Source organism: Oreochromis aureus, linkage group 6 (assembly GCF_013358895.1).
Source record: "Oreochromis aureus strain Israel breed Guangdong linkage group 6, ZZ_aureus, whole genome shotgun sequence".
Classification (NCBI taxonomy): Eukaryota; Metazoa; Chordata; class Actinopteri; order Cichliformes; family Cichlidae; genus Oreochromis; species Oreochromis aureus.
The window spans coordinates 10082998-10109820 of NC_052947.1; the positions used below are offsets into that span (position 1 = coordinate 10082998).

Sequence of the window (26823 nt, forward strand, 5' to 3'; positions counted from 1 at the left end):
TTGGAAAGTCTGAAGGAATCAGCCACTCAAACCCAGCACACACATCCCACACTTTCTCTTTTTTTTTTGCTTTTGTTTTTTGACGTCATGTTAGAAAGCTGCGACTCCAGAACTGTTGTCATAACCACTTTATTAGTTTTTATCCACCTATTTCACAATACCAAAGAAGATCCATGAAGATGCAGATAAGGACAAGCGCAACACTGTCACAGCCATCAACGACCAAACAAAACCGAGAGAGAGAAACAGAAGAAAGAAGAAGAAAGAGACGACGAAGAAGAAAACTCTAAAAAAAAAAACCATTCTGTGGGCACGAGAGCCCTGGCAGGCACTTTACAACAGGGTGTCAAATTGTTTGCGGGAATGATGGATTGAGGTAATAAGTGAACAGAAGCACTGAGTGTATCTTAACCACAGTTCATTTTGCTGCACAGTGTTGACTGGATACATTTTTTAGCGTAGCTAGACGAAGCGAGAATTAAACCCTCGGCCCTCACAGTGCATCTGGCTTGCTCTTACCTCCTCTATTTCCTGTGATGTCCGCCTCGCATATCCGCCTCAACTCCATGCAGGCCATTAAGCGCATCCATCTCAAGCTGGCTATGAATGATACAAATCAAATGCCAGACATCAGAGGAATACAGTCGTGTGACTTTACAGATCCCCTGCAAAAAAACCCAAAACAAAACACGGGGCGCACAGAGCATCACAGTTAAATGGGATTTTTGAATTATTTAATTAAAAAAAGTCCCGTATGATCAACCTTGGAGAAAATGTGCTCAAAACCAAACAACTTAAATCAAGGGAACTATATATAACCCTTCATTAAATGTAAAAAATGGGACTCAAATGCTTCCATGGTGCATAACTATCAATAAAAAATTGAACAAACTAAAATAATCTAAATCCTTAATAATTTTACTATTTATTTGTTTGGCTTGTAGTTCTTCAGGTTACTTAAAAGGTGGCAGTAGTTTGAGTTTACTGTCACTCAGTGGAAGCAGAGTCTTCTTTTCAGGCTGTGTTTTCTGCACAGAGCCAGCTGTTAAGTACAAAATGGCCATCATGGAATCAATCCACCTCACACCCTCCCCCTCAGTCTGTGAGGATTTAATAAAAACATGTGTAGAGTGGGGCAGTGTGGGAATACGTACACTGTGTAATTTTCACCAAAAAAACAAAACAAAACATTTACATTTCGTCTGATTTACATTCAGTGATACCACAGTTATATCGTAATACCAGTTCTTGTAGTGGTGCTTAGTTAGACATGACGTTTTTATTTCAGGGGTCGGCTGAGAGCGCAGTTTGATCTAAGCTGCAAACAAAAAGAAAAGAAAAACGCTGCAACTTCACTTTGCTGGGCTGTGAGATGCACGAGAGGCTACAGCGGGCGTGGGGCAGGGAGGAGCAGACATTACAGAGCAACATTAGCAGAAGTACATTACACATTATACATTTATAAGTCCACTGGTTTACCGAATCGTGGTATGCAATATAGAAAAACCGAAAAGCACACAGACTTTACTCGACAGGATCATATACAGTTAGAAACGGACCAAACTCAGTTTCCCCATTGAGTAATAAAAATAGATATTACCACTAGAGCATGTCAGAAATCATCTGTAGCATCATAACACAACCAGCTGGACACGGGATGAAGAAAAGATGGAATTTTGTGTCACTGTGTTGCAAAAAAACAAAAATGGAGAAACCCTTAGATGTGGCATCGTTAAAGGTTCTTTCCATGACTGCACTGAAACCTTCTCTTGGAATAATCTCGTATGGCTGACTGGCCCTAGAGATTATCATCTAAACCACAGATTCCACTCTATCAATGCAGAGTCTCCGTTTAAACAGGTTCACGCCAGAGGTTGATCGACCCATGCAAGCCTTCACTAAGGTGATTCTGTGACTAAACTCACTGTATCTCACTGCAGAAGTAAACACATGAGCGTGGACACCAACACAAAGAACAGAACAGATACACCACGCTTGACAATTTAATAGTCCACTGGTAGTAAGCTTACCAACCCCCAACAAGCAAATTATACTGGATGCTCCAACTTGGAAAAAAACTCTTTAGACTCTTGAATTCACTCCTAAATTGACCTCTTCCAGTCATTCTTCACTGTTTGGGGCCGGAGGGGTTGGATCTCTGGGCAGCGTGGCACGGGTCCAGGGACTCCTTGGTGGCGCCGCCGTAGACATCTACATCGTGGTCGGTCCAGGGCGCAATGTTGCCCAGGGCCGAGGAGCTGCAGTCGGCCACGGCGGCCACCTCGGCTGGCTTCAGCACCCGGTCCCACAGGTTAAACTGTGAGAGCTCCCCGACCAGGGCCTGGGAGGCATCAAAACGCCCACCCAGTGTGTCCTTGGGTAGAAGAGATAGCACAGTCAGAACTTCAACACCTGCCATTTTAAACATCATTACTTTATTATTTATGGTGGGAAAAAACGATTTCCATTGGAATATCGTTTGGCAGCAGTTTGCTTGACAAAGTTTTTAATTAACACTAAGTAAATAACGATCACCCACTTCTTTGGATAAATACCAAAACTATGCTTTAAATGTCAAACCAGGTAACTGGTGAAGGCTGAGCTAAAATAAATGTTATTCTGCAGGAAAATATTCCATTTTTTCTTGATTTTGCACAAATACAATTAAAAGCATTAATTTCCCTCTTGTGTCCTGGGAATTTTCTCCATAAAATCAAGTCAACACATCTCAGCCAGCAGCAATCCATCAGCCATCCTCAGAGGAGATTAATAAAATACTTGCTCCCTCTCGAAACTATCCATCAAATTACGTCGTGCTCCATCAGTGTTTTTGTCCTTTATGCAAGGACAAAAGGGCTGCAGGATGAGCTTTGGGTTGTTCTTTCGACACCAGGGAGGAGGGATAATGTCGCGTTTCGTACCTGTTTTGTAATGTAGTTGTTTCGCTAGTGAAGCAGCCAAGCGTGAAGATAAACACCATTAGGTTTCTGCCTCTTCATGTGTGAAAAGCTAATGGTGGTTCTTTAAAATAACTCTCCTGGTTTCTCTGTGTATGTTTATCCATGGATCATTCACCTATGAATCATCCATCCATGCATCCATGCATCCGTCTCACCTGCTCCTGTCCCAGAATGAGGACTCCCCCAGGTTTGATTGGGTGCCAGGCCGCCAGTCCCTCCCCTCGTCCCTTCATCTTCCCACCCTGGTAGGCCTTCCAAACCCCATCTCTGAGGGTCCAGCTGACACAGATGTGCTGCCACTCATCCTCTGGCAGGGACAGGGGCAGCTGCGCCACCTACAGGCCAGAGGAAACAGCAGCCGCAGTTAGAATTTCTCAAACTTGCAGACACTGAGCTCGCATGATAATTGGAACACCTTTCACCACGGTAAACCTCCACTACACTGCACTGTCTCACGGGAACTATACAGCAACTATATGAGCAATATTAAAGGAAAACACTGGCGTGCCGTGTTCCTCAATAATGCATATTTGCTGTGGATCCCGCCGCTGCAAATGCAGAAAAACACAAACAGAGGACGCGGCCTTCTTATTTATAATCGACTTTAATCGAGGCTTTTGTTCTGGACGAAGAACAATTTTAGGCAAAGTAATGTTGCAGTTTGTGATTGAATTATGGCCGTGATAAATCACAAAAAAAAGTCTGATTTTTATGCTCTTTTTTCCCTCCTATCTTGCTTATACTTGTAAATTTTTAATGTGTTGTTGAAGCGCACCGTCTGTTTTAGTTTTACGTTCTCTGCACTGTGGGAATGCACTTTTTTTTTTTATTTTGGGGGTGGGGGGTTGCAATGATCGATGGTAGAAGTGGGATCAACACCAGTGCACACCTGAGGCTGAGAACCAAAACCCAAACTTAATGTAGATGGTGATTCACATGCTGTTCACTCAAACAACAGCACACAGCTGTGACATTTTCAGGTTTGCTTTTTCCATCACTCCTTTAAAATTCCATAAGTCTGTGAGAAAGAACATGTTTACATCGCTCACTTTAATAACAGTAAGCCATCAACTATACCCTACTGCTCTGTGAGACATCATAATTAGCTTCCTTGCGGGCTTCTGTGCTTGAGTAATTACAAGAGAACCTTAAAGGTTATGAGATATTAATGATTTTCCCGAGAAGAGCCATTAATTTTCCCATGTAAAATGTTCTGACTTGTCCCAACGTTCAGATATGAGCACAGGTACAACAGACAGGTAGGTCTGAGAAACCCTCGTTACCTTGTCGTTGATAAGCAGCTCCACGGGATTGTGGACTCCCTGTAACAGAACCAGCTCATTGGGCTGCCCCGGCACAGAGTAGGAGAAGGGGGTCCCAATGCCACCCTCTTTGGCTTTGAGCCATAGGCAGGCAGTGAAGGCATACATCTCAGTAATCTCTTTTCTGACCAGGCCGTACATGTAGTTGGTCCGCATGGGGAAGGAGATGACAAAGCCGTCAGGGAACGGTGGCTCCGTCATCGCTTTGGAGACACATGAAGGAGATGAAGAGAAAGAAGTTAGACGCTGTAAGGCAGACCCAGAGAGAAAACAGCGAGCGATGATTGCATTAATTTATACAAGGACACTGAGGCTTCTCTTCTCACTTATCTCTGTTAGTTTGCGCTCAAGCACACACTCGGGCACAGAGTGCCTGGCAAGAGCTCAGATGTTACAGTTAATGATCACCCTCTCTAACTCGAGGCCACACTGCAGCTCTTAAAGCTGAGAAGGTGTAGAGGTGGTCAGAGAGGTTGGGAGAATGACAGGGTGGTGAAAAAAAGAGGATAAATCAGTGCTTTTTCCTATTAACCTTCCTCTTGGCACCTCGCAAACTCTCAATCTCACCTCTGAGCATCCACTTCTTCCATTATCAAACAGCGTATACTCCTTTTTCGAGAAGCTTTCACCTGCAGTAACCTTATATCTGCTCAGAAAATCTGCAAATAAAGCCCTTCAAAACCAACGTGACACAACCAGACCTCGTTCCTGACAACCGCAAAGCAAGAATCCTTCCCGTGAGGATGAAGATGAAGATTAAAGCAGGTAAAAGCAGCGGATGATTTCAGATAAATTATTCTCCCCTTCCTTTATTTTTGTATTTTTAGCTCTCAGCTCTCACTTTGACATTTTCCCACCCTTAAACACTCATTAATCATCTAATTTTAATCTGAAGCATATTCTCTGCTGCTGAGATGACCCAGTTCACCCGCAGAGCTCGTTAAACTTTCATTTCAGCCTTCTCTTGCGATGCTCTGATCTACGTTCAGCTTGATGTTGCCCTTGTCTTACTACCCCTTTACATCAGTTAATCCGTCCCTTCCTTCATTTATTTATCCAACAATGTCATGTCTTTATTTCGCCTCCTCTTTTTTTCTTTTTTCCCAGACTCACTGTGTTCCAGCTCAGTGACGCGGTGGCTGACGTTGTCGATGCCCTTGTTGATCTTCTCATGCTGGCCCTGAGTCTCCTTCCTCATGGCCTGTCTCTCCTTCTCTAGCATCTTTATCTTCCTCTCCAGCTCCCCTTCCAGGTCCTCCACCCTCCAGGTGCTCTTTCCACGCCCAGGGGGACCCTTAGCGGGAGGCCTGGAGGCAGAGGAGCCTGGGGAAGCGGGACGGCGGCCCCCTGGGGCAGACCCTGCAGATGGGGAGGAAGCACTGCCGGAAGGCGGAGCTGGAGCCTTGCCGGTGTTACCAGCTGTGCTGCTGCTGCTGCCACTGCTGCTGCCGCCACTACTTACGCCCACAGATGTGTCTGTGAGGTTCAAAGCAGCAGGGCCTATCTCTGCCTGTAGAAGAGAAATAAGAAACATGACATCTGTGTTAGCATTGATGCTAGTTAGTACTGGTTAGACACATTTGCAGAGGCGCAGAGAATAAAAATGATAATAATAGGAACTTGGGGGAGCCGTTGGGAACAGATGTCACCTGTGTGCATGCGCGCATGAAACCAGAAACACCCACACTTAATGATGTGTTCATAATATAATAAAATGAATCAGAATTTGTTCCTCTATGAATATTTTAACCCACTTAACTCCATAAAGTAGTGCCCGGCTCAGATTTGAGCCCAGTTCTAACCACCGTGTGATGTGGAGAAAGTCTGCAAAGGAATATGTTTCACTTTTCTGTTTGCAAAGGTAGCATTTTATTACTGATTGTAAACATTAGTAGCATGTAACACTTTTTATATTTACTTACACTTAGTGTAGTTTTAGAGTCAGGCTGGGAGAGTGGCAGAAGGATTCTAGATTATAAACTGTGTTTTGTGTTCACTGTTCAAAAGTAAAGTCATGCTACTATTTAACTGCTTTCGCTTATTACATGTGGCCCTTTAATGATTACTTTTCTAGAGCACGACCAATCATATTTGCCTATTTGCTGATATATCAGTATCAGCATTTACAACTGAAGATAAATTAAAAATTAAAAACTAACGAAGACGTGGGAGAAACACCCTTCAGCCATGTTACTAATGTTGATGTTACATAGTTTGTCCACCAGAGGGCACTCTGCAACTTCCTTGTTAGAGTGTTTGCAACACCACAAACACATCAACCAGCTGATCCGAACAACTTGTTACAATAACAAAAAGATTATTTTCAAAGTTCACTGTCATCTTAGCAATGATTGATAAATAACTGAAAACAATACATTTTAAGCAAATCTGTTTATGATTTGTGTTTTTTAGAAGAAACATCGGCCAATATATTGGATTTCGAAATCACTAAATATCAGTATTACGCTTACATCAGTCTGGCTGAAGCCTTTTCTTAAAAGAAATGTTTTCTGTGCGTTAACATCGAACATTTTGATCCTGGCAGCATTTTCACAGCTGTTAACCAAGAGTCAGTCTGCACAGTAATGTTAGAGCTTTTTATTCAATGTCAAAAGGAAATGACTTTTTTTGAATTTCCAGCACTGAAAGACATCCTTGTCAAACAACACGGTGACACTGAATGCAGCCTGTCTAGACACAGAGGCATCTCCTTGTAAGCCATTTATCCTAGATGGTGCTGTACTCCTGGCTTTCCTGACCCATGATGTCTGGAAATATCCGCCCAAAAATATGTGTCGTTACATGCAGAGACACATTTTCAACATGTAGGCTTTGTGCCAAAAATAATATATTTAGATATAACTCATTTGTTGTCATGAAAATTTACATTAGTAATTGTAAATGACTACAAATTTTAACATTTTATAACAAACCTATATTCTTACATGGTATCTATGTAGATTAATACTTGGTTTTCTATTTAATTGTTCTCCTTTCTTTTATGTAGTTTTTATCTTACCGAGACATCTGCCACTGTGATATTTTAATTTATTAAGCTGTATATTTAACTACATCATTTTCAGCTTATTTGCTTTTGGGATGAGTAAATTATAATTTACCATATTTCTTTATGGCTTTGTGGCCTGCTTTATCTGTAGCACTGAAAATAATCTTGCATCACCAAAGCTTCCTGTGAGCTGATTTTTTTCCACGTATGCTTAATATGATGTAATCATTTAGTTCTCCTTTGCCAAACATCTGCCCTGATCTATGCCTCAAGATCTGAATCTTTACTTTGTAATTAAATACTTGGATTACACCCAGGCTTGCAGACGCGTCCTTTCCCAAGATTAAAAAAACACAAGGACTCTGAGCTCCGTCCTCCTCAGAGCGTGTTGTCCAGATGTCGATGACCACTAATCGTATTGATCACTTTCAGTTTTTAATGCTGTTTATTTGCGCCTTAGGCTGGGTGTAGAGATGCCTTGAGCAATGTCAGTAAATATTAATTAACTATTTATTATGAGAGCTGAGGGTCAGAATATTGGCTAAAAGTGGAAAATGCTGTTAAAAAAGGCTGTCAGTGCAGTTCCTTTTCACTGTGGGGATATTTGTGAAAAATACATGAACAAATTTAACATAAAGGCAATGAGCAGAGCTCAGTCTTGTCTTTATTGCCTCTAAATATGGCTGCCATCGATGTTAGATGTAGTGGTGGTTTAAAACTGAAATGAAACTGCAGGGAAGGGGCTCGACTAATAAGGCAGCGCCATGGAGAGAGCTATTGTAGCAGCCGGGCACTGGCAGTATTAGTAGCCTATGCAGAGCATAAGTTGAAAAAAGAAAGGTGTTGGTGGAGGAGCAGTAAAGAGAGAGTGTGGATGAGACGGCTTCGGGGGCGATATATAATATCAAGAGAGTTGCTGAGGCAGGACTGGATCTGGACGTCCAGGATATAAATTCTCACTGACGGAGACAATCTTGTAACTGACTGTGCTTGGAGAGCACCAGCAGTGATGCAGCAGTGTTTGTGTGTGGGTGTGTGTCTCAATCTTTGCACACACACACACACACATAGAATCTGACCCCCCTACTCCACCTCCCTCCTTCCTGTCCAGCCGGCTTCATGTTTTATTTATGTCTCCATCCTGCTGTGGGAGATGCGGTGGTACAGGGTATGAGGCAGCAGGGTGGGGGGATGCGGAGGAGCGTGAGGGCCAGCAGGTGGAAAGATTTCCCATGGGTCCACGTGGAGCGTGCGCAAGAGATCAGGGGTATCTGTGTCACGAGTTACTTGTCAGAGGAAAGAGGAGAAGATAAAAGAGGGAGGGGAGAATGAAAAGCGGTGTAGAGGGATAAAGACCAGAGCACCTGTGATGAAGACAGAAGCCCTTCTTCAGGCTCAGAGAACCAGCAGAGCTGTGGCACTTTAATCTGAATCATAAGTCAATTCTAAGGGTTAGTCCTAAACCATCACAGTGGATATCAAACTAAAATTAGGATAGCTTTTGAAATGAGCCTAATTTAGACTGACTGACTCATCTGCTAATGCATCATTCTGGTGCCTCTCCAAATCTCCCGCTGTCAAACAAAACTCAGACAGGAGGTTAATCAGCGACAAGCCCGCACTCAGCATCCCTGTGTTTACCTCCAGTTTCTCAATGCGATCCTTTAGCTCCATGATGGCCCGGGCCAGCTCCTCCACGGCCCGCGCCGTCTGCAGCTGTGCCGCGGCGGATGAGGTCACATCATCCCCGGCCATGACGCGGCGGTTCCCGCTCCAGACCCCGATGCTGCGCTCCGGGACGCTACGCTCGTCCTCCAGGCCGCTCTCGCACTCGCTGAGCTTCCCGGTCAGCTCCCGGATGGTCCTCTGGTCCATGAGGATCTGGTCGTTCTGCTGCAGGACCATCTGCCGGAGTTCCTCCGCGGTGGTCCGCAGGGCTTCATCCCCGGTGCCGTAGAGCGGATCGTCCGCCTGCTGCTGCTGCTGGTCCCTCCGCTGCCTCAGGTCTTTGGTCTTACACTCTCCCACCGGCACAGGTGTACAGATGAGTCGGCTGAAGCTGAACTGCTTCGCCGGCCCTCCACCCGTCTCCTCCCCAAGGTTGAGCTCGTTCAGAGTGGGAACCTCCACGCCGATGCCGCCGAGCCCGTTTCCACCATCGTACGACTCCGCGCCGTGCAGAGCGCCCAGTGGCCCGGCGTGAGCCACCGACCCCGGCTCCAGAGGCTGGAGCAGCGACTCCGACGTCAGGGTGCCGTTATCGCTGACGAGAGCGGCGCGTTTGCGCGGATAAACGCTGGCGATGATGCAGATGACCGCGCCGAGGAAGGCCAGAGTGCCCGCTCCCACGAGCACCACTGCGAACTTCATGGTGACCGTGAAGAGCAGTGATGTAGATCAGGAGTTCAGACACAAGATGACACACACACGAGCCTGCAATAAAAAACAAATAAAAATAAAAATCCTTAAAAAATAAATAATTAAAAATAAAAACAAAGACTTCTCTGGGCTTTGGAGGCTGGAACACAGAACAGCATGTAGGAAGACTGCAGCCCAACCTCAGTATAATCAAAGTCTCAGCCTTACGTGTCAAATAAAGTCGCTAGATCTTTCAGGCGGAATGTGACACTTACTGTAGGAGCGGGTAGATCCGGGGCTCTGCTGCTGTTGTTTCCTCACCACCCTCTGTGTGTACCTAGTGTTGACGGCACCGCGCTGTCTGGAGCAGAGATGCTCCCTCTCCAGTCTCCGTGTTGCTAAGCTGCTCTCCTCCGCGCGTTACTATGGGGATCTCTCGGAGAGGAGGAGCGAGGATGTGGGCATGCGCGGGTCAGAGCCTAGGTGAACCTCCAGCAGCAGCCGAGCAAACAAGGCGATGATGGATCAGCGTGTGACTGCACTGCCTGAGCGCACATCCTGTTCTGGAGGCTTGAAAGATAAAAGGAAGGGGGAAAGGGGGAGGTGGGGTGGACACATTCTTAAAACTAAACATAAAAACCGATGTAAAGAGTCCAAACTGCATTGATAAGGGATGCAAAATCCCAGTGTGCAGCGCACTTTTTCTTTCACAACTATGTGTACAGCCTGAGTTTATTTACATGCGACATCTGATGTAAGAAATCAAACGTAAGACGAGCTGCAGCAGAAGTGGAAAGGCTGGTTAGTGTAGAGGAGAAGAAGAAAGGAAAAACAGAGATGTGGGACCTTTAACACCAGGGTTTTTGTACTGAGTAGGAGGAAGAACATGTTTTCCTCAAGAGGCAGTCCCGACTAATGCAGCACTAACGCCAACAGGAATGATCCAACCCTGACCCTCTGTCCTCTGTGGCTCTGTTCAGCAAACAAATCCTCTCTGCTGGATGGAAGAAAGACTTTTATAAAGTTTTCTCTGCATAGCAATCAGAATAAAAATGCATAAATTTAAATAAAAAGAAAGAAATGTAATCTACCACTGTAAAAAGAAATCTGGTACTATCAGTGTTGAGAAGGGAAAGCAAACCTATTAATATGTGATTCTTGCTTTGTAATGAAACAACTAAAATCAGTGAGGTCACTTCCCGTGACATACCTTTCACCTAGCTTACACTTTCCAGAGATATCTCACAAACACATACTTGCTATATCCACCCTGCCCAATGTGGCGCGCTGCTTGGATTGCAGAGAATGAAGCAGAAACTTTTCACTGTGTTTTACAGCAGCAGCCATTGTGTTGTGAGGTCTGAATCATCTGCAGTTTTATAGCCTTCTTACTCACACAGACATCATCGTGCTTACGTCTTCCCCTGACTTACGACAGAAGTCGACCGGCTGAATGTTGAAAAACTGAGACATATTGTTGAAAGTGCACTAATTTTTCTCAAGCAAGCTCAGAATGCTCATCACGTCTTTTGAAAATACATGTTTTATTCAATGTTTAATTCCAGAATGAGCCTGTACTTCCTTATACTCAAAGGAATGGAAACAACTTCTGTTCTTTTACTTGTTATGCAGCGCTTTTATTTCAGTCTACCTGAGATCAAAGATCTGTTTGGGCTGTAGGTGGACCATGAATGAGTTTGACAACCCTGGACTTCAGTGTTCTCATTTTAAGGCAGGTCAAATGCTGACGTTTGACACCAAGGTGTACTTTGCTGTTGGTGTCACGAATTACCGGATTTATGGCAGCAGGGTTGTCTTTGTCACATCCAGCGCCGCTGTAGCTAAAGGAGAATTTGTGTATCTCTGCGTGTATCACCAGCAGCTTCTCACAGAACAGCAGCTTTTGACACCCTGGGATTGCTACGTCGTTACTGCAGCAGTGTTAACTGTATTTGCTGTGATAGTGTAGGAGGAGAGTAGGTTTTATTAGCATTAACCAAAGAAATTAAGGTTGATGGATATGTTAAACAGGTTCAGGGACTTGTTCATTACTTCATTTCTATTTCATTCTTAGGGGCTATTGATGTCTGTAACACACTTTCCAATAAATATTTCTCTCACAGCTGTTAATGTAAGCCTCAGCCTGGACATCTCGATTCACAGTGACAGTTTTCATTAGCTAATGCCTAATTGCCTGATAATGTGTTGGTCCCCTTTTTGCTGCCAAAACAGCTCCGACCTTTCGATGCATGGACTCCACTGAAGGTGTAATGTGGTATCAAAATGTTGGCAACAGATCCTTTAAGTCCTGTAAGCTGCCAGGTGAGGCCTCCATGAATCTGACTTGTACAGCACATCCCACTGAAGCTCGACTGAACTGAGATCTGGAGAATTTGGAGGCTAATCAAAACCTTAGAAGCCACAGGCATGAAAGGGTGTATGTGATATGCAACAAAGTAATAACTGCCTCCACCAGCTTGTCTTCTTCCCATAGTGCATCCTGGTGCTAGTTGTTCACTAAGTAAGCAACGCACACACACCTGGCCACCTATGTGATGTAAAAGAAAACGTGATACATCAGACCAGCCACTTTCTTCCGTTGCTCTGTGGTCCAGTTCTGATGCTCATATGTTCATTGTTGGTACTTTCAGGAGTGGACAGAAGTCAGCACAGGCACCCTGACTGGTCCACAGCTATGCAGCCCCATACACAACAGTTCAAATAGCTTAGTATCGAACCACCAGGTAGCAGAGCAGGTCAGCCACCAATCAGAAGGTCGGTGGTTCGATCCCAGGCTGCCTCCTGGCTGCATGCCAAATATCCTTGGGCAAGATACTAACCCCATGTTTGCCTACTGGTGGTGGTCAGAGGGCCCGATGGCGCCAGTGTCCAGCAGCCTCGCCTCTGTCAGTGCGCCCCAGGGCAGCTGTGGCTACAATGTAGCTTGCCATCACCAGTGAGTGAATGTGTGTGTGAATGGGTGAATGACTGAATGTAGTGTAAAGCGCTTTGGGGTCCTTAGGGACTGAGTAAAGCGCTATACAAATGCAGGCCATTTACCATTTACCATTCACCAACCCCTCCACTCATTAGCAGATGAACCTATTGAGCTACAGCCTCCACCCAAGAGTAAGTGGCTGAGGAAATAGGGTTTCGCATTTTCCTATAGCTGTGCATACTAAATGAATTAAAGTTGTGGAGTTAAATCTAAGCTATTTTACAGAGTGGAATAAAACACACACTCACACTGTTTGGTGAACACAAGTGACTTTTTTTAAGGATTTAATTGATGCCTGGAGAAAGACAGTGCAAGCAGCCCTATGTGTCCCACCCAGTCAGGTACAATGATGATAGCATTCAGGCAGTGAGCAGCACTGCACTGGCTAGATTCACAGCAGCCAAAACATGGTTCCCAACCAGCAAGGTTAAAATTACAGTAAACAATATTTTCATATGGATTATAGATGAACAGATGATTTAGAATATGAAACCAGATCCGTAGCTCCGGCAGCCAAACATTTCCCTCTGTGCTCCTCGTCTGACGTCTCTATTGTCAACACCACTCCAGGCAGCCAGTCAAATTAAAAAGTGCAGCTGTCAACTCCAGGAGATCTAAAGTGAGATTTATCATCTCAGGGCTGGTTGTGTCAGATTTTGAACCCATCCATGAACGGCATAAGTGAAAACCCGGAGCAGCTGGTGGCACTTTGTGTTTGTCAAAGTGATTAGAATTCACCGTTTGTTCAAAACGTCTTGCCTATCTGTCCGGTGTAAAGCGACGGACCGGCTAAGTGAAACCAGCACTGCCGTCTGTGTACGGTTGGGAAGCAAATGTAAACACGTCCTCCGACTGCTTTCCTTCCAGTCTGCAGAGCCAACGAAGGCATCTCTGCCTCTTCTCCTCGTGTGCTTGCTCCATAATACAGGAGGTGAGGTGTCACCCATTGATTTTGCAGGGCTTGTGTTTGAGAGTGTTTTTTACATTTTTTTCTCGATGCAGCTTAACCTTGTTAGTAGTCTGTTTTCAGTGTGGAACACTGCAATCAACTTGACCCAGGCTTTTTGCTGTGAACAGGCTGGAATATTTATGAAGCAAAGAGAAAAGATTCACTTTTATTACTTTTTTGCAAGGACACACAGTTTAAATTTTCTATTTAACGGGGTATAAGGAATACTGTGGAACTACACTGCTGTGTTAGTTATTACCCTCAAGTCAAACCCCTGCAGAATGAAATAACATGAAAAATACGGAATATGTATCTATAACCATCAGAAACTCAAACACCAATTTAGATGGGCTTCAGTCTAATGACCAGTAACCCAGATTGTGGCTTAATCTCTAGAGGTGACTGATCTTGCACTCACTAATGCACATGTGTAGGTTATATACACACACAAACACACAGATGTCGGCCACTGGTATCAAACTCTGGGTCTGTTTTAGCTCCATCTGGCTCATACAGTAAGCGCCTGTGGTATCGGACCAGGAAGGAAACAGACAGAGAACCAAAGGCAGCGCGGGGAAGGAGTGAAAGGAGACTACATGTGTCTTTCTGTTATACATCCAACAGTCTGAAGGGTAGAAGAATAAAATGAAATACTGCCTGTGGAAAAGAATGAAGCTGTTTGAACTCGACGTATTCATCTCCACATCAAAACACAGAAAGATGAATACACAGGCGTGATGACCTTAATATGACCCCCAACCCTCACAATCCATCTGAAAACACAGATGCTGCTGCTCCATTACTCTGAAAGAAAATGAGCAGCTCAACAGCGCCCCACAGTGGACTCTGGCAATAGTGCTCAAGTGAAACTGGTCTCTTTTTTCCCTGATGGTCCAAGCAGGATCATTATTAGCCATTTCTGCCTTATCAGAGTAAGAACTTGTCAGTGTTTTTAAGTAGTGTTAGTAAGTGCCATCCATGAGTAACTGGAAGCCTTTTCATGCTCTATATTTCTGTGGCAAACACAAACTAACTTTCATATATTTTTTAAAAAGGATTCGTTTTCCAATAACAGCACTGGTCTCTAGGTGCAGCCGGCTGTGAGAGGCCCATACACATCGGTGACACTGTCTGAGAACAAGTTATAACTGAACATTTATATATGTATTATATTTTTGTTTGTGTTGTACTTCGTAGACATTCCCTGTACACACTGCCATGTGAAATGAACAAACGTGACAAATAGGGTGACCGATACGGAGAGATTACCTGATATGAAGCTCTGGCAGTCAAACATTTCCTGCACAATGTCATATACACACACACACACAGATTTAAACATTCCATTAACTCAAGTACTTTTTGCACAAGCCTTTGTCATCGTTGCACTGTCTTGTCTCTGCATCTTTCTGTTCGGCCTGGTGTCGCACTGTTTTTGCAAGTTTTGCACACGTGCACTTTACGTAGTCCTGTGTTGATTTTCTGTTACATGTAGCACCATGATCCTGGAGGAACACCGTCTCATTTCACCGTGTACTGTTCCATTGTATATGGTTGAAATGACAATAAAGCCACTTGACTTGATTTCCGTCTCCACCTCTTTTCTGATACAGTTAGGGCCAAGTTTTTGGCCCTTTCAGACTGATGTTAGGGTGAATTTACTAGGTCATACACTCCTAGAAAGATTTAGCACACCAGAACACTCCAGAGCAGCAAACTGTCAAAAAAAGTCTAAAAGGTGCTCACACTTGCTAATGAATTGAAGGAATCGCATGTCTGATTAGCAGCGCCCGGCTGCTACTTTCACTCTTAATTCCTGTGAAAGCAGTAAAGGTACACTTAATTTTTCAGAGAAATGCAGAGTCCTGTCATATCTTTTTAAACAGATGGCTGTAGCCCAGGTAAGGTGAGGTTTGATAAGTTGATCTGGAGTTGATTTTAAGTGTTGAAGCTGAATTGATGAGCTTAACTGTAGCTCTACTGTCAGCACCACTTCCAGCACCAAGTAAAATGAAAAACAGCAGCTGTTAATTCTACAGTCTGCCTCTTATGTTAAATCACACTAAAATATGACAACAGCCCAAAGCAAGTTTTTTTTTTTTTTTTAGAGAGCTTTTAATTAAAAGCTTTGTACGAGAAACACACAGAAAGCAACAACAGTAACAGGTAACGTGACACTGAATACATAATCTGTACAATAAGGGTTTGTAAAACATGCTTCTGAAGTTCAGATACATTACAATGTCAGCCTCCAACTCCTCGTCTTTAGCATCAATACAATGTACATAATTCATATTAGCATAAAACCAGACAAAACTGCAGTCTTGACATGTAAAAATCAGTGAGAGTCCTTCTGATCAAACCCATGTTGGACTACTAAAAAAGCCAAAAGAAAATGGCATTCAAATAAACATCATCACATCGACAATGTTATGCATATTTCAAAAAAAGTACTTAATTACAGTACAAACAACAAAATAATGCTTGTTTCCATTTCATTAAGCATCACATTTCATATGTTTAAACAAGGATCCTTCTTTTTCTTCTAATTAGTGCCAAAATGAATCTAGCACTAAGATCACATAGAAAACTATTTAAAAGGGGGGAAAGAAAAGCTTTAAAAATGTGAAATTATAAAAATCAAGAGCCCTATTTGGTTGAAAGAGAGGCCACTAAATTGAGTTGTGCTACTCCGTATGACAAAGAATAAGCAAAAAATTTAAAACTAAAATTAAAAAACATCACTTAGCAGTCTAATACCTTACAAATCTACCAACTGCAAGAGTCACTTCTATCCACCACTTAAACATATTATAGAGTAGATGAAAAAATCTATTCCAAATTACAATATATCCATTTGAGAAGAAAATAATTCTAGAAAAAAATAGGACCGCTCTGTTTTTACTGTGTCAAATATGGATTTAAGTAGTGTCATTATTAACAGACAACGATTCAAATTTGAACTACAGACCGTTTTTCCTCTTTTTCTTCATATTAATGGATGTGTCATTTTGGAATAAATCCTTCCAAGTGTAACCTATGAGAGAGTACTGAAACAGCATTGACAACAACTAGAACCATTCAGTATATGACAGGAACGTCGCCTTCGCCTGTTAAAAGACACGGAAAAAGCGGTACTCGCAACTTCTGGAAAAGAAGACGACAGAAAACTGTTAAAAACTTATTACAGTCTGCGATCCTTAAAGTCACCGAGCTAAAGTCGAGATTTAATGACGTTTTCAGCCGTTCTCTTTGATAAGAGCCAAGTGTGATGAGGTTACAGTTGCCTCGAGTGCAGCCGACGGTGAGCTCTAAGGCAACGCATGCGGAAGCTTTTAATATATTCTAACACATACTGTAGATAGAGCGGAGTTGAGAGCTGAAGAGTCTGGGAAGGTCTAGAAAGAGCAGGGGGGAAAAAAGAATCTGTGTATAAAGGGGTCTGTAAAGGTTTCTTTAAAGTACGGCTGGCGCGTTTGAAGGTAGGGTCAGAAACTTTGATCAATGTTGAGCTTGAGGGATTTAGCTGGAAACAACCTCCGGTTAACGTACCCGGCAAAAGGTTTACAGCCAAGAACACAAGGGCGCTGGATCAAACCGTTAGAGATCAAGCAGCTTTTCTAACCATCCAGCTCCCCGACACACCAACTGCACTGTGATCCTACTGAAAGACAGTCTGTCTGATGTGTCTGAAAAGGGGAAGACAACTGTGCCAGCATCCTCTCCAGTTATTAAACAGCGGTCCAAAGGTTTTATCCTTCATAAACGGGTAAAAGCAACAAGGCAGGAAACAAACAAACAAAACGGCGCTTCATTTAGAAAGTAAAAACACAGTGTTCTGTTTAGACTGGAACATCGAGGTATCCTTGGTCCTCACTGTTCCTCTACATGTGTCCAAGAGCACTGTTTACATTAAGCTGACATTAAGCTCAACTAAGTCTAAAGCCAGGACTTAAAAGACATGTTGGGCCTCACTCATAGCAAAACAAATCTTGGTACAACAGGAGCAAGAGGCAAAGTTGTCTTACTTCTCATCATGATGACTAGAGCCTGATGGATATAGGCCTAGATTAACCCTTTTCCACTACAGTAGTGCAGGTGCCCCCTCTAGAACCAGTTTCATGCATTTCCACTACAAGAAAATATCAATGCTGGTTCCAAAAAGCCGACATTCAGCAGCTTCACAAAACTGACTGCACCAAAAGTTGTAACCACTGTTGTCTCTCAAGAAATTCACCAAATACAGATTCTCCTTCCCAAGTAAATCACCCCAGCCTTTGTTACATAACCCCATGTACTGTTCGGTTATGAATCTGTGGAAATGTAGGCTTGTCGTCGTAAGGCACCCGAGTTGGAAGTGGCTTCGCACCGGCTCTGCATCAGTGGAAAGACACGCGCATGCCCTATGGGTAGCAAGAATAAAGCACTTCTATTGACGTTACTACCAGAGCACATACTAATAAAGAACAGTTACAAAGCATAAAAGGACAAACTGGCAACATCCACAGGAAGTAAAGCATGGGAAACAGTTTTTAACCAGTCAAAAGTGGAAGATAAATAGACAAAACTTAACAGTCGCTACATTGTACAAGCCACAGCTGCCTGGATTCATGTTCCACAGATTTGAAACACCTGCCGCGGAGTCAACTTCTATTTTTAGCTGCATTTTGTCGACGGCTTCAGTCTGAACTGTGTTCAGCTCATGGACCTTCTAGACCTGGACAGTTTGAGAAGTTAATTTTTGCGATTACGGCGTACAGAGGAACTGTTCAAATTGACTGCAGACCAGTTTAGGGTCTTGGTGGACGTTACGGAGTCGAAGTAGGTGGCGGGATCCGAGCGAAAAACAAGGCAAATACGTAAGAGACTGCAAATGGCAGCAATAACTTAAAAAAAAAATTACTGAATTTCATATTCTTTTGCAGCCTTTATGGTTGTGCGTGCATATAAATACTTATATGTATATGCATGTGCATTCAAGAGAGCAAGAGGAGAAGGCTTTGGAAAAACTGATAAACCACACAGAATAGGTTGGTTTTTAAATGATGCAGTCAAGTGCATTTACCTCGCTATTGCATTGATGCAATATCTGAATCCAGCTGTGTCAAGTTCACTGAGTTGAACTTCCAACGAGACTAACAGGTCAGGACACCTGCAGGCTGCTGACAGCAGCCTCCAGAGCAGAGCTTACATCTAAAAATATTATGTTTCTTCCACACAGGCCAAGTATGCCTTCTAAAAGTTCAACCTGCACACTAAACGGGCAACGGTTCCACTTTCAGGACAATGTTACATTGTACCAAACAAGACAAACTCAGCATGAAGCAAGTGAAAGAATTACCACCATTTCCATCCAAGCCAAACAGTTAGTGCTGTGCAAGTGGACAAAATATGGCAATTGAAATGACAAGAAGGGCGTATTAGCTGCCCCATCTCAAATTTATATAATTCTTCTAAAAAAAATATGTCATTTTTTTTTAAATATTCAATGACAGGGCGGTGTTGGGTTACATTTCATTACACAAATATGGACATACCCTTCAAGGTAAAGGTAGAAGAGAGTTGAAGTGGCATGACACTTTTTTTTTCCTTTCTTCAATGGCATTTGACTTCATAATGTCCGTCCTCCTATGGCTTCGCTGGGGAGGGGTCGTCGGAGGCGGCGACGGGAGGGGGGGACGAGGCATTTTCGGGGCTAGCAGAAGGTGAAGCAGGGCAGGAGGCAGGGGATGGGAACTCTTTTATGGTGACGGTGACAAGGTTGGTGGTCACATCTGTGACCACTACATCCTTGCAGCTCGGAGCCATTTCAGGGTGCCAGTCGGGGTCTCCCTCAGCGGGCACCCTTTGGGGTTCGGCGGGGGCAGAGGTTTGGTCCCCGGGAGTGGTAGGGGGAAGCGCGATGGGCAACTGGTGTTTAGCCCTGCGCTGGCGAGGATTTTTCCTGCCTTCCTCTGAGGGCACCGTACGGTCCGGGGCACCCTCGTCCTCTTCGTCTTCCAGGGAGGAAGAGGGAGAGGAGGGAAGGAAGGGGGATGATGATGCAGCCTGGTTTGCATCTGAGGACGGGGCAGGGGTGGAGGACTTGGTGCTCTGGCTCTTCTGTGTGTCTGCATGAGGTTTGCTGGACTTGGGATCCTTGCTAGACGGCGAGGCCCCAGTGGAAGGCTGAGACTGGGCAGCTGTAGCATTGGTGGGAGATTTTCCTTCAGACCCACTGGAGCTGGAAGGAGAAGGAGGTGCCTGGTACTGAGAAGGGCTGGTGCGGCTTTCCCTAGCTCCTGTGCTGGAGCATGAGCCTGGGTGGGAGTGAAAAGGCACAGGTCCTCCGCACTGCAGCCCGAATGGCTTCCCGTACATCGGGAACCCCAGCATCTTCAGAGGAGGCTGGAAAGGTCTATATGGGGCTTCCCTCTTCTTCCCAATGATGCGATTGCGGGATGGGATGTTCTGACGTCCTGCTGAAATATTCCGACTCCCCGCCGCTGTGCCACCCCGGCCCGCTTTGTCGATGACCTTCAGATTGAGGATGATTCTGCCTCTCTTGACTTCCCGGGGTTTCACCCTACGGTTAAGGATGCGGACGGTTTCAGAGAAGGGGGAAACGTGCATGCGGGACGGGAAGCCACCAGGGTTGGAGAAGGTGGTCGCCATGGGGTCTGTGCGAGGCAGAGGGCGCCGGGACATCCGGTGGCAGCGGTGAATGTCTTTCTTCAGTTTGTGTGTGGCCGCAAGGGAGTTAAGTTTAGGGGAAGGTGCGACAGCCGAGCTGGAGGACGACGGTAAAAGATGCGCTGAGGCGGAGGAGGAGGAAGCTGCCCGGTTAGAAGTGGACGAAGTGGGACGCGAAGTGGTCTGGCGGGTGTTTGAGGCTCGGCTGCTGCTCTCTCCTTTCTGACCACGAGCCTGCGAGACAAAGCACATTTAAGAAGCCATTTTTGTAGAGTGAGCTTTTTGAACCTCTAAACACATTTATGGAGTGATACACAGCAACAGCAGCCACTTTTAAACATCTGGCTCAACTCCAGCGCCTCGGACTGCAGCTAACCATGGTAGCTCTTGCTCTGCCCTACAGCAGTGTGTGAACCAGATCTCCTCCAGCTCATTCTAGCTACAATTCTGGAGGGTGGAGCTAAGACTCGCTCAAGTTAGGTTTTTTTTGGCAACACTAGAGTCACAATGATTTATACCAGCCATTAAAATGCTTCTTGGATGACAGCTTTGTAACTAATGCCTCAAAAGTGTACACTTTCCAGCTAATTTAGCTTATATTAGACTAAAGTTAATTTGAGATCAAAATTAATAAATCAGCACTTAGAAAGCTAAGTTAATGCATCCAACACCGCAAAGTTTAGCTGTGCTGAATGTAACTTCAATCAAAAGTGTCTCCTTTCTTACTCCATTTATTGTTGTTGATATAAATGACCCTCCCCTCCCAAAAGATAGTGTGGCCCCACAGACTGGCCAGCTTACAAAACAGGGTACATTAGATATTGAAGTTAAAGCTTTTAAGGCTTTCTGAAAGCACTTTTCTGTGACCAAAGGTTGCTGCAGTATGTGCCTCGGGTGAAATGTCCCTGCAGCTCACGCTTCTTTTCATGTCATTTTCCAAAGACAAAGCATGCACTCTATGTAGATTTAAATAACCTTCAGACACTGTTTGAGGTTCGAGTAGGTTGACCTTTTTCTCAGCTTTAACAGCAGAAACCACAAACAGAATGTTCCACTTTCCTGCAGGGTGATGCAAACCGAACAAAGGTACAGATTTCAACAAAGCTGCAGATTTAATTCATGCAAGCTAGTTGTAGTTTCCAGTCCACTCGTCAAAATTTTAAATATGATTTCAGATGCAGCAGCTCCTCCCTGTGGAGGGGCATAAAAAAAAGAAAACTCCATAAACGGTACCTTCATTACAAGGTTCTTGGGTTTTGGTCCCCTTTTCTTTGGCCCGTGCAACTCTCTTTCCCGCTCTCTAAAACAGAAAAAAGTAGTGACAGTTAGAATGGCGTTGACCACAAACGAAAAGACACACACAACAAAAAGAACAAGACAACGAGAGCAAATGGAATGACTCAAAGGAGATGACAGACATGAAAGCTGTGGGTGCGCGTGGGCAAAAAGAGCATCTCTGAAGCCATGTCAGAACACAGGTTTCCTTTAAAAAAAAAAAAAAAACAGTTATTCTTATTTTTTGCTCTTATTTTCATCAGGGACAATGTTGAAGAAGGACAGGAAATAGAGGAATGACATGTAGTGAAAACACCGTTTCAGTCATTTGTCTTATCCCCCGCCTGCCATTAAAAGTTTTCTGATACTTGAACTTTATTCTAAACATTTCCATGAGCAGCACGAGGCTTTCAAAGAGCTTGGCAACAGACAAAAAGAAGTTCAGTGCAGATTTTTTTTACAATTAGGCAGCAAAGAGGAGGAATGTAAAGACACGAAAGAGGGAGGCGGGGGGATGAAAGTATGAGTAAACACAAGCACTTAGAGGAAGAGACACTGGAAGTAATTTAAAACAAGAACACGTGATAAAAAGGTAAATGGGGGCAGGGGGGCTGAGCAGACACGCTTTAAACTTTTCAAGATAGGAGCCAAAATATGAGAAATAAATAAATAAAAATCAAGACTGATTACTCAAAGCACACGCAGGGCTCCTAATGAAGCAGCTACACTCACTTTTGCTCAAACCCCAAAATCAGCCTGTCATCCAGGATGTTCTCCTCCGGCTCCCAAGTGCTGTGCCTGAACACAAATGCAGCAACATGAAGAAAAACACATGCATTCATTTTTGCTCCAAAGCACAGTTAATGTGCATTTTTCAGCTGAATCAAACCGATGCTTGCTCACATAAACACTTTGGATTAAAGGCACTCACTTCATTGCCCATCCTTTCCATTTCACCAGGTATTCGAGCCTTCCCTGAAAGAAGAAGACAAATGTTAGAATTACTAAAACAGTTCATATGACAATAGATTTTTAAAAAGGGGGGGAAAAAACATTCAAACACAGGGTGAGTCTTTTAATTACAAATAGGATATCCTTGCCTTTACACCAACATGGAAACAAAGCTCTACATGCTGTTAATGCACAGCAACACCAAATCTGCAATGCAACTGAATGCACTTTAGCACATTTCAGTCCAAGTTACAGCTGAAGATGACTTCACTTTTTTCACGTCTCCGCTAGGGTTAAATCTTCCTATGTTTTATAATAAGATCAAATACATTTCACGTTTGGGTGTCGTTTATTTTAAATCTACGTTTGTTCGTGTGTTGCAAGAAGGATACGCTAAAAACTCCAAGCAGGGACTTCTGAAACGTCCGGAGCCACGGTGGGCCTTGCTGGTTAACTGTGTATACCGGCAACTTCAGAAGGCAACATGCCATAATGGACAGGGTCTCTTACATGCAAATACTGAAAACACACTGGAAACTCTCTAAAGTCCTTCATCAGCTATGGTTGAAGACTCCTTTCCCATCACCGGCGTATGAGAACTTGTGCTTCTGCAGCCACCTTTCATAACTCGCACGATAAAGTAACAAAGTCAAGCTGTCGTTAATGTGGCTGCTACACATAAACTGGGCTATGAGCTGCTGACTGTGACCGTATAGCTTTAGCTACCATTAGCTGGCAAGGAAACCAGGCCTCTCCGTTTCACAGCACAGTCCACAATACCATCAGCGGGGCTAGCGTGTCTTTGCAGCCACCCCGTTCTTTGTGTTGTTGTTTTTATTGCCCTGTCGCTGCCTCAATGTACGCGGCATGACTCCTAAGCCTCGCTGCTCTGATCTAGCTCGGACTAGCAAAGTAAAAGCATACGCAAGAAGGCCTCTGCAGTATTACATAGGCGTAAGATGACAGCCCTGAGCCTATGGACAGAAGCAGTGCCGCGCTGCCGACGGCCAACATCTGCACGTAGTCAAAACACGCGGGACAGTGGCGGCTGTAGCTCACCTTACGGACGCGGCGTTTAAGTATGGCTTCCGCGGCGAAAATGCGATCTCCCGCCGCCGAGAGCTCCATGTTTCATACCCGAACTGAGCTACCTGTCTCGGTGTCCGTCTCTCCAGACGACAAGCTCCGCTGTCTGCACGGATCGACCAAACCGTGTGAAGGGCTGCACACACACGGAGACGGCACAGCAGCAGCGGCGGCGGTGCGACCTATCTGGTCGCAGCCGGCAACCCGAGGAGAAAAAAAGCCCGCGCGGCTCCGAGCTTTAAACATCAGCGTCAGAAGACACTAATCCCCGCCGAGTTTAGAAGGTTATTAACGCTAATTAAACTAATTAAATTATTACAGACCTAATTAGACTTCCCACAAAGCAAAGTTTTAACACCGAAGGTCATCAAAATTTTATATTGCATTTATATTTTATATTGATAACTGGGTTAATAATATTTGCCGTATTCCAGTCACACAGTGGGCAGTTTAATCAATGGCTCTTTTCAAGTGTCCCACTAAGCCACGAACATTGAAAATGCCCTTCTATGCCATGAAATGGACAAATTTTATTTACATTACTTTTTTAAACTTGTATTTATTTATTTAACTATTTTAATCATAAACATAAAATAAACGTTTGGCATTTGGTTTGGATGCAAAACATTAGTCCTCCAAGTTAAAAATTCCCTCTGGTTTGAGCAAGAAGCTTTTTATGAAACAGTTATTAGTAATTGGGGGGGGTCGATACAGCATAGTATGGCAATATTTTGCATGGCAAGATTGTATTGATACAGGCTCAGAAAATACTGATATTTTATTAAATCACTTAAATAATCGCTGAATACTATGAACAAGAGGGCTCATATCATCTGGACACTGGACACGCTTAGCTTGATAAAGCTACCTCCTAAATCAGAGCAAACTAATGGCTCAGTCACATAAGTAAAAACAGCACAGCGACTTTCTTGCATCTACAAAACAAAAAGGCTGTATGATTGGTGATTGTATTGCTTTGTTTTGTTCTTTCTATTCTGCGCTGATTGCAACTTGTGGTGAATACCTGGTTGACCATAGCTTGACAAGTTTACACTCTCATGACCACTTTGGATCACAAGACGATTGCACAGGTCACCTGATAGGAGGCAACCTCTCTGCAAACAGTGCAGTCTGACTTGGACTGACTGCAATCACTGTCAGAGGGATTGTTCAAGTCTTGCAAATGATTGCTGTCAAAGTTATAAATGCAGACAGATTGCCAACATGTTGCCATCAGTCTAAATGAGTCCTTGTAAATGAGCACAATATAAGTGGACTCATCCCATCTGCCTCCCAGCTGTTGAAGTCCGCTTATATTCCTCTAGAACCAGAAGGTCAAAACTAAAGGATGTTGAGACCTTGTGTGACCCTCAAGGAATCTAAATCTGACAGTTTGGAAACATGCATGAGTGTCCCACCAGAGACTCTTGCAGTGCTCTTCCTGTTCCTCCTTGCACAAAGGAGCAGACACCCATGTCATTGGTGGGTTGATCCAGCTCTCCTCATGCCTAATGGGATCTCATCTATACTCTTAAGACTATGGGGACCCAGCAAACCTTCTTGTGGAGGCATGTATGCCATCCTAAAACAGGAGCTGTGCTACCTGTGCAACCTGAATGTGCTGTTGTGCTACCAGCAGTAACAATGACACTAACAAAAACAGAACTAGAGAAGGATCAGTCAGGTAAGATAAGGAGAGAGAAACGATCTATGGCCACCTGTAAAACCATTCCCATACCATTGTTGTTGCCTCTCAATGGCTTGTTATTCCTGAGTGGACTGACTGATATCCCTGAAACTTAACTGAGTTGCTGTTATACTGTGATAATTACATGCTCCCTTAATTTTTGGTTTTGTTTTGGGTTTTTTGCAATGTATATGTGACTGGTTTGCATTAAGGCTTTAAGTATTGCGTAATTAAGGAGTGTTGTCAAGGGAGTGACAAAGCTGACTTTGTCACAGTTCATTCAGCTTGTTATTGTACTGAAAGACGCAGGGCTTTCAGTTTAACTCGTCTGATAAGTACACCCTGTTATAAGCACGGTTTAAGTGTAAGTGTTGAAAACTCCCAAGCTCTAAACTCTTCTTCAAACATGATCATGTCTGTCATAGAAAAAATAAACAAAAAAACAAAACAAAGATAGCAAAAGCCAAAATGTCACAAGGATTCAGAAACAAAGGTGATATATGCTGGAGGCTGGTGTGAACGTCAGGTTTTTGTGGAAGGAAAAGCAAACAATAAGTTTAGTTTAATAAGTTTATCATAACAGGTCACTGTTATGATAAACATGTTGTTTTGAAACTTACTTAAAGCCAAAGAGCGGTTTACATTTTATGACACAGTCATGGTACTATTAAGCTTCTTGTGGGGTATGTTTTACAATAGCGTTTGAACCAAGGACTTGCTGACAACTAAAACTGCATTCAGGTTGATCTTATAATAATAATAATGAAAGTTTTATACCGCACGACTTTTATTTGGTAGCTTAAATTCAAGCTAAACTTTCCTTTATATCAGTCTGTCATCTTGCCTTTAATGGAGCCTTGATGAGAAAAATGAACAAAATGGAAACACAATTTTTTACTCAAAATATTTTTATTGAGCAATTGTGGATACAGTTAACAAAAAACACAAAAACTAAGGGAAACATAAAAACTGGTTACAAAACAGAACTTCTCACGTTGGAACAAAACGGACAAAAAAACAAAAAAACAAAACACCACAACCTGGGAGGGGCGATTGATACTAACAAAACCTCTCCTTGCATACCACAAAACTGAGTTTCACATTCCCATTAACACAGTAAAACCTACAGAGTGGTAGGTCATCAGACCTTTATGGAATAAGCAAATCTGTTAGTCAGCAGGAACATCCTTCAATTGAAGGTTCGAGAAGTTTGTCAGACCAACCAAAGCACAGCACCCAACGTTTTGCCCTGGTGATATACTTATCACCCTCATCCACTGCACCAAAGAGAGCATGTAGGGGGTTGAGAGCCAGTTTCAGGTCGGTAACCTTGTTCAGAGTGCAGAAAACCTCCCAGAAATTTGTCAAGGCAGGGCAGGTCCAAAACATGTAGGTAAGATTGGCATCATCAGACCCGCATCTGTTCCAGCGAGGGATAGAGCCAGGATAAATCTTAGCTAATTTGTATTTAGATAAGTGGGCCCTATGAACTACTTTGAATTGTAATAGGGAGTGACGGGCGCAGAGTGACATAGAATTTACCAGAGTGAGGACTGAA

General features: G+C 43.7%; 1 protein-coding gene across 1 annotated transcript; it reads right to left on the bottom strand.

The window, feature by feature from the left end:
* Positions 1-113: 113 nt before the first annotated feature.
* LOC116312599 lies at positions 114-23850 on the bottom strand. Its single transcript, XM_039613190.1, has 10 exons — positions 23552-23850; positions 22473-22516; positions 22274-22339; positions 21500-21566; positions 19226-20500; positions 8931-9680; positions 5396-5792; positions 4244-4485; positions 3116-3295; positions 114-2374 (listed from the first exon to the last, which is right to left on the bottom strand). The coding sequence occupies exons 1-10, from the start codon at positions 23618-23620 to the stop codon at positions 2129-2131; spliced, it is 3336 nt and encodes a 1111-aa protein (XP_039469124.1). The 5' UTR covers positions 23621-23850; the 3' UTR covers positions 114-2128.
* Between the last annotated feature and the right edge of the window lie 2973 nt (positions 23851-26823).

Coding starts and splice junctions, on each gene's coding strand:
- LOC116312599 (XM_039613190.1), bottom strand. CDS start 23,620: ATGGAGCTCTCGGCGGCGGGAGATCGCATTTTCGCCGCGGAAGCCATA. Junction 22,517..23,551: donor TTAAACGCCGCGTCCGTAAG/GTGAGCTACAGC, acceptor TTCTTCTTTCAG/GGAAGGCTCGAATACCTGGT. Junction 21,567..22,273: donor ATTTTGGGGTTTGAGCAAAA/GTGAGTGTAGCT, acceptor TTTCTGTTTTAG/AGAGCGGGAAAGAGAGTTGC.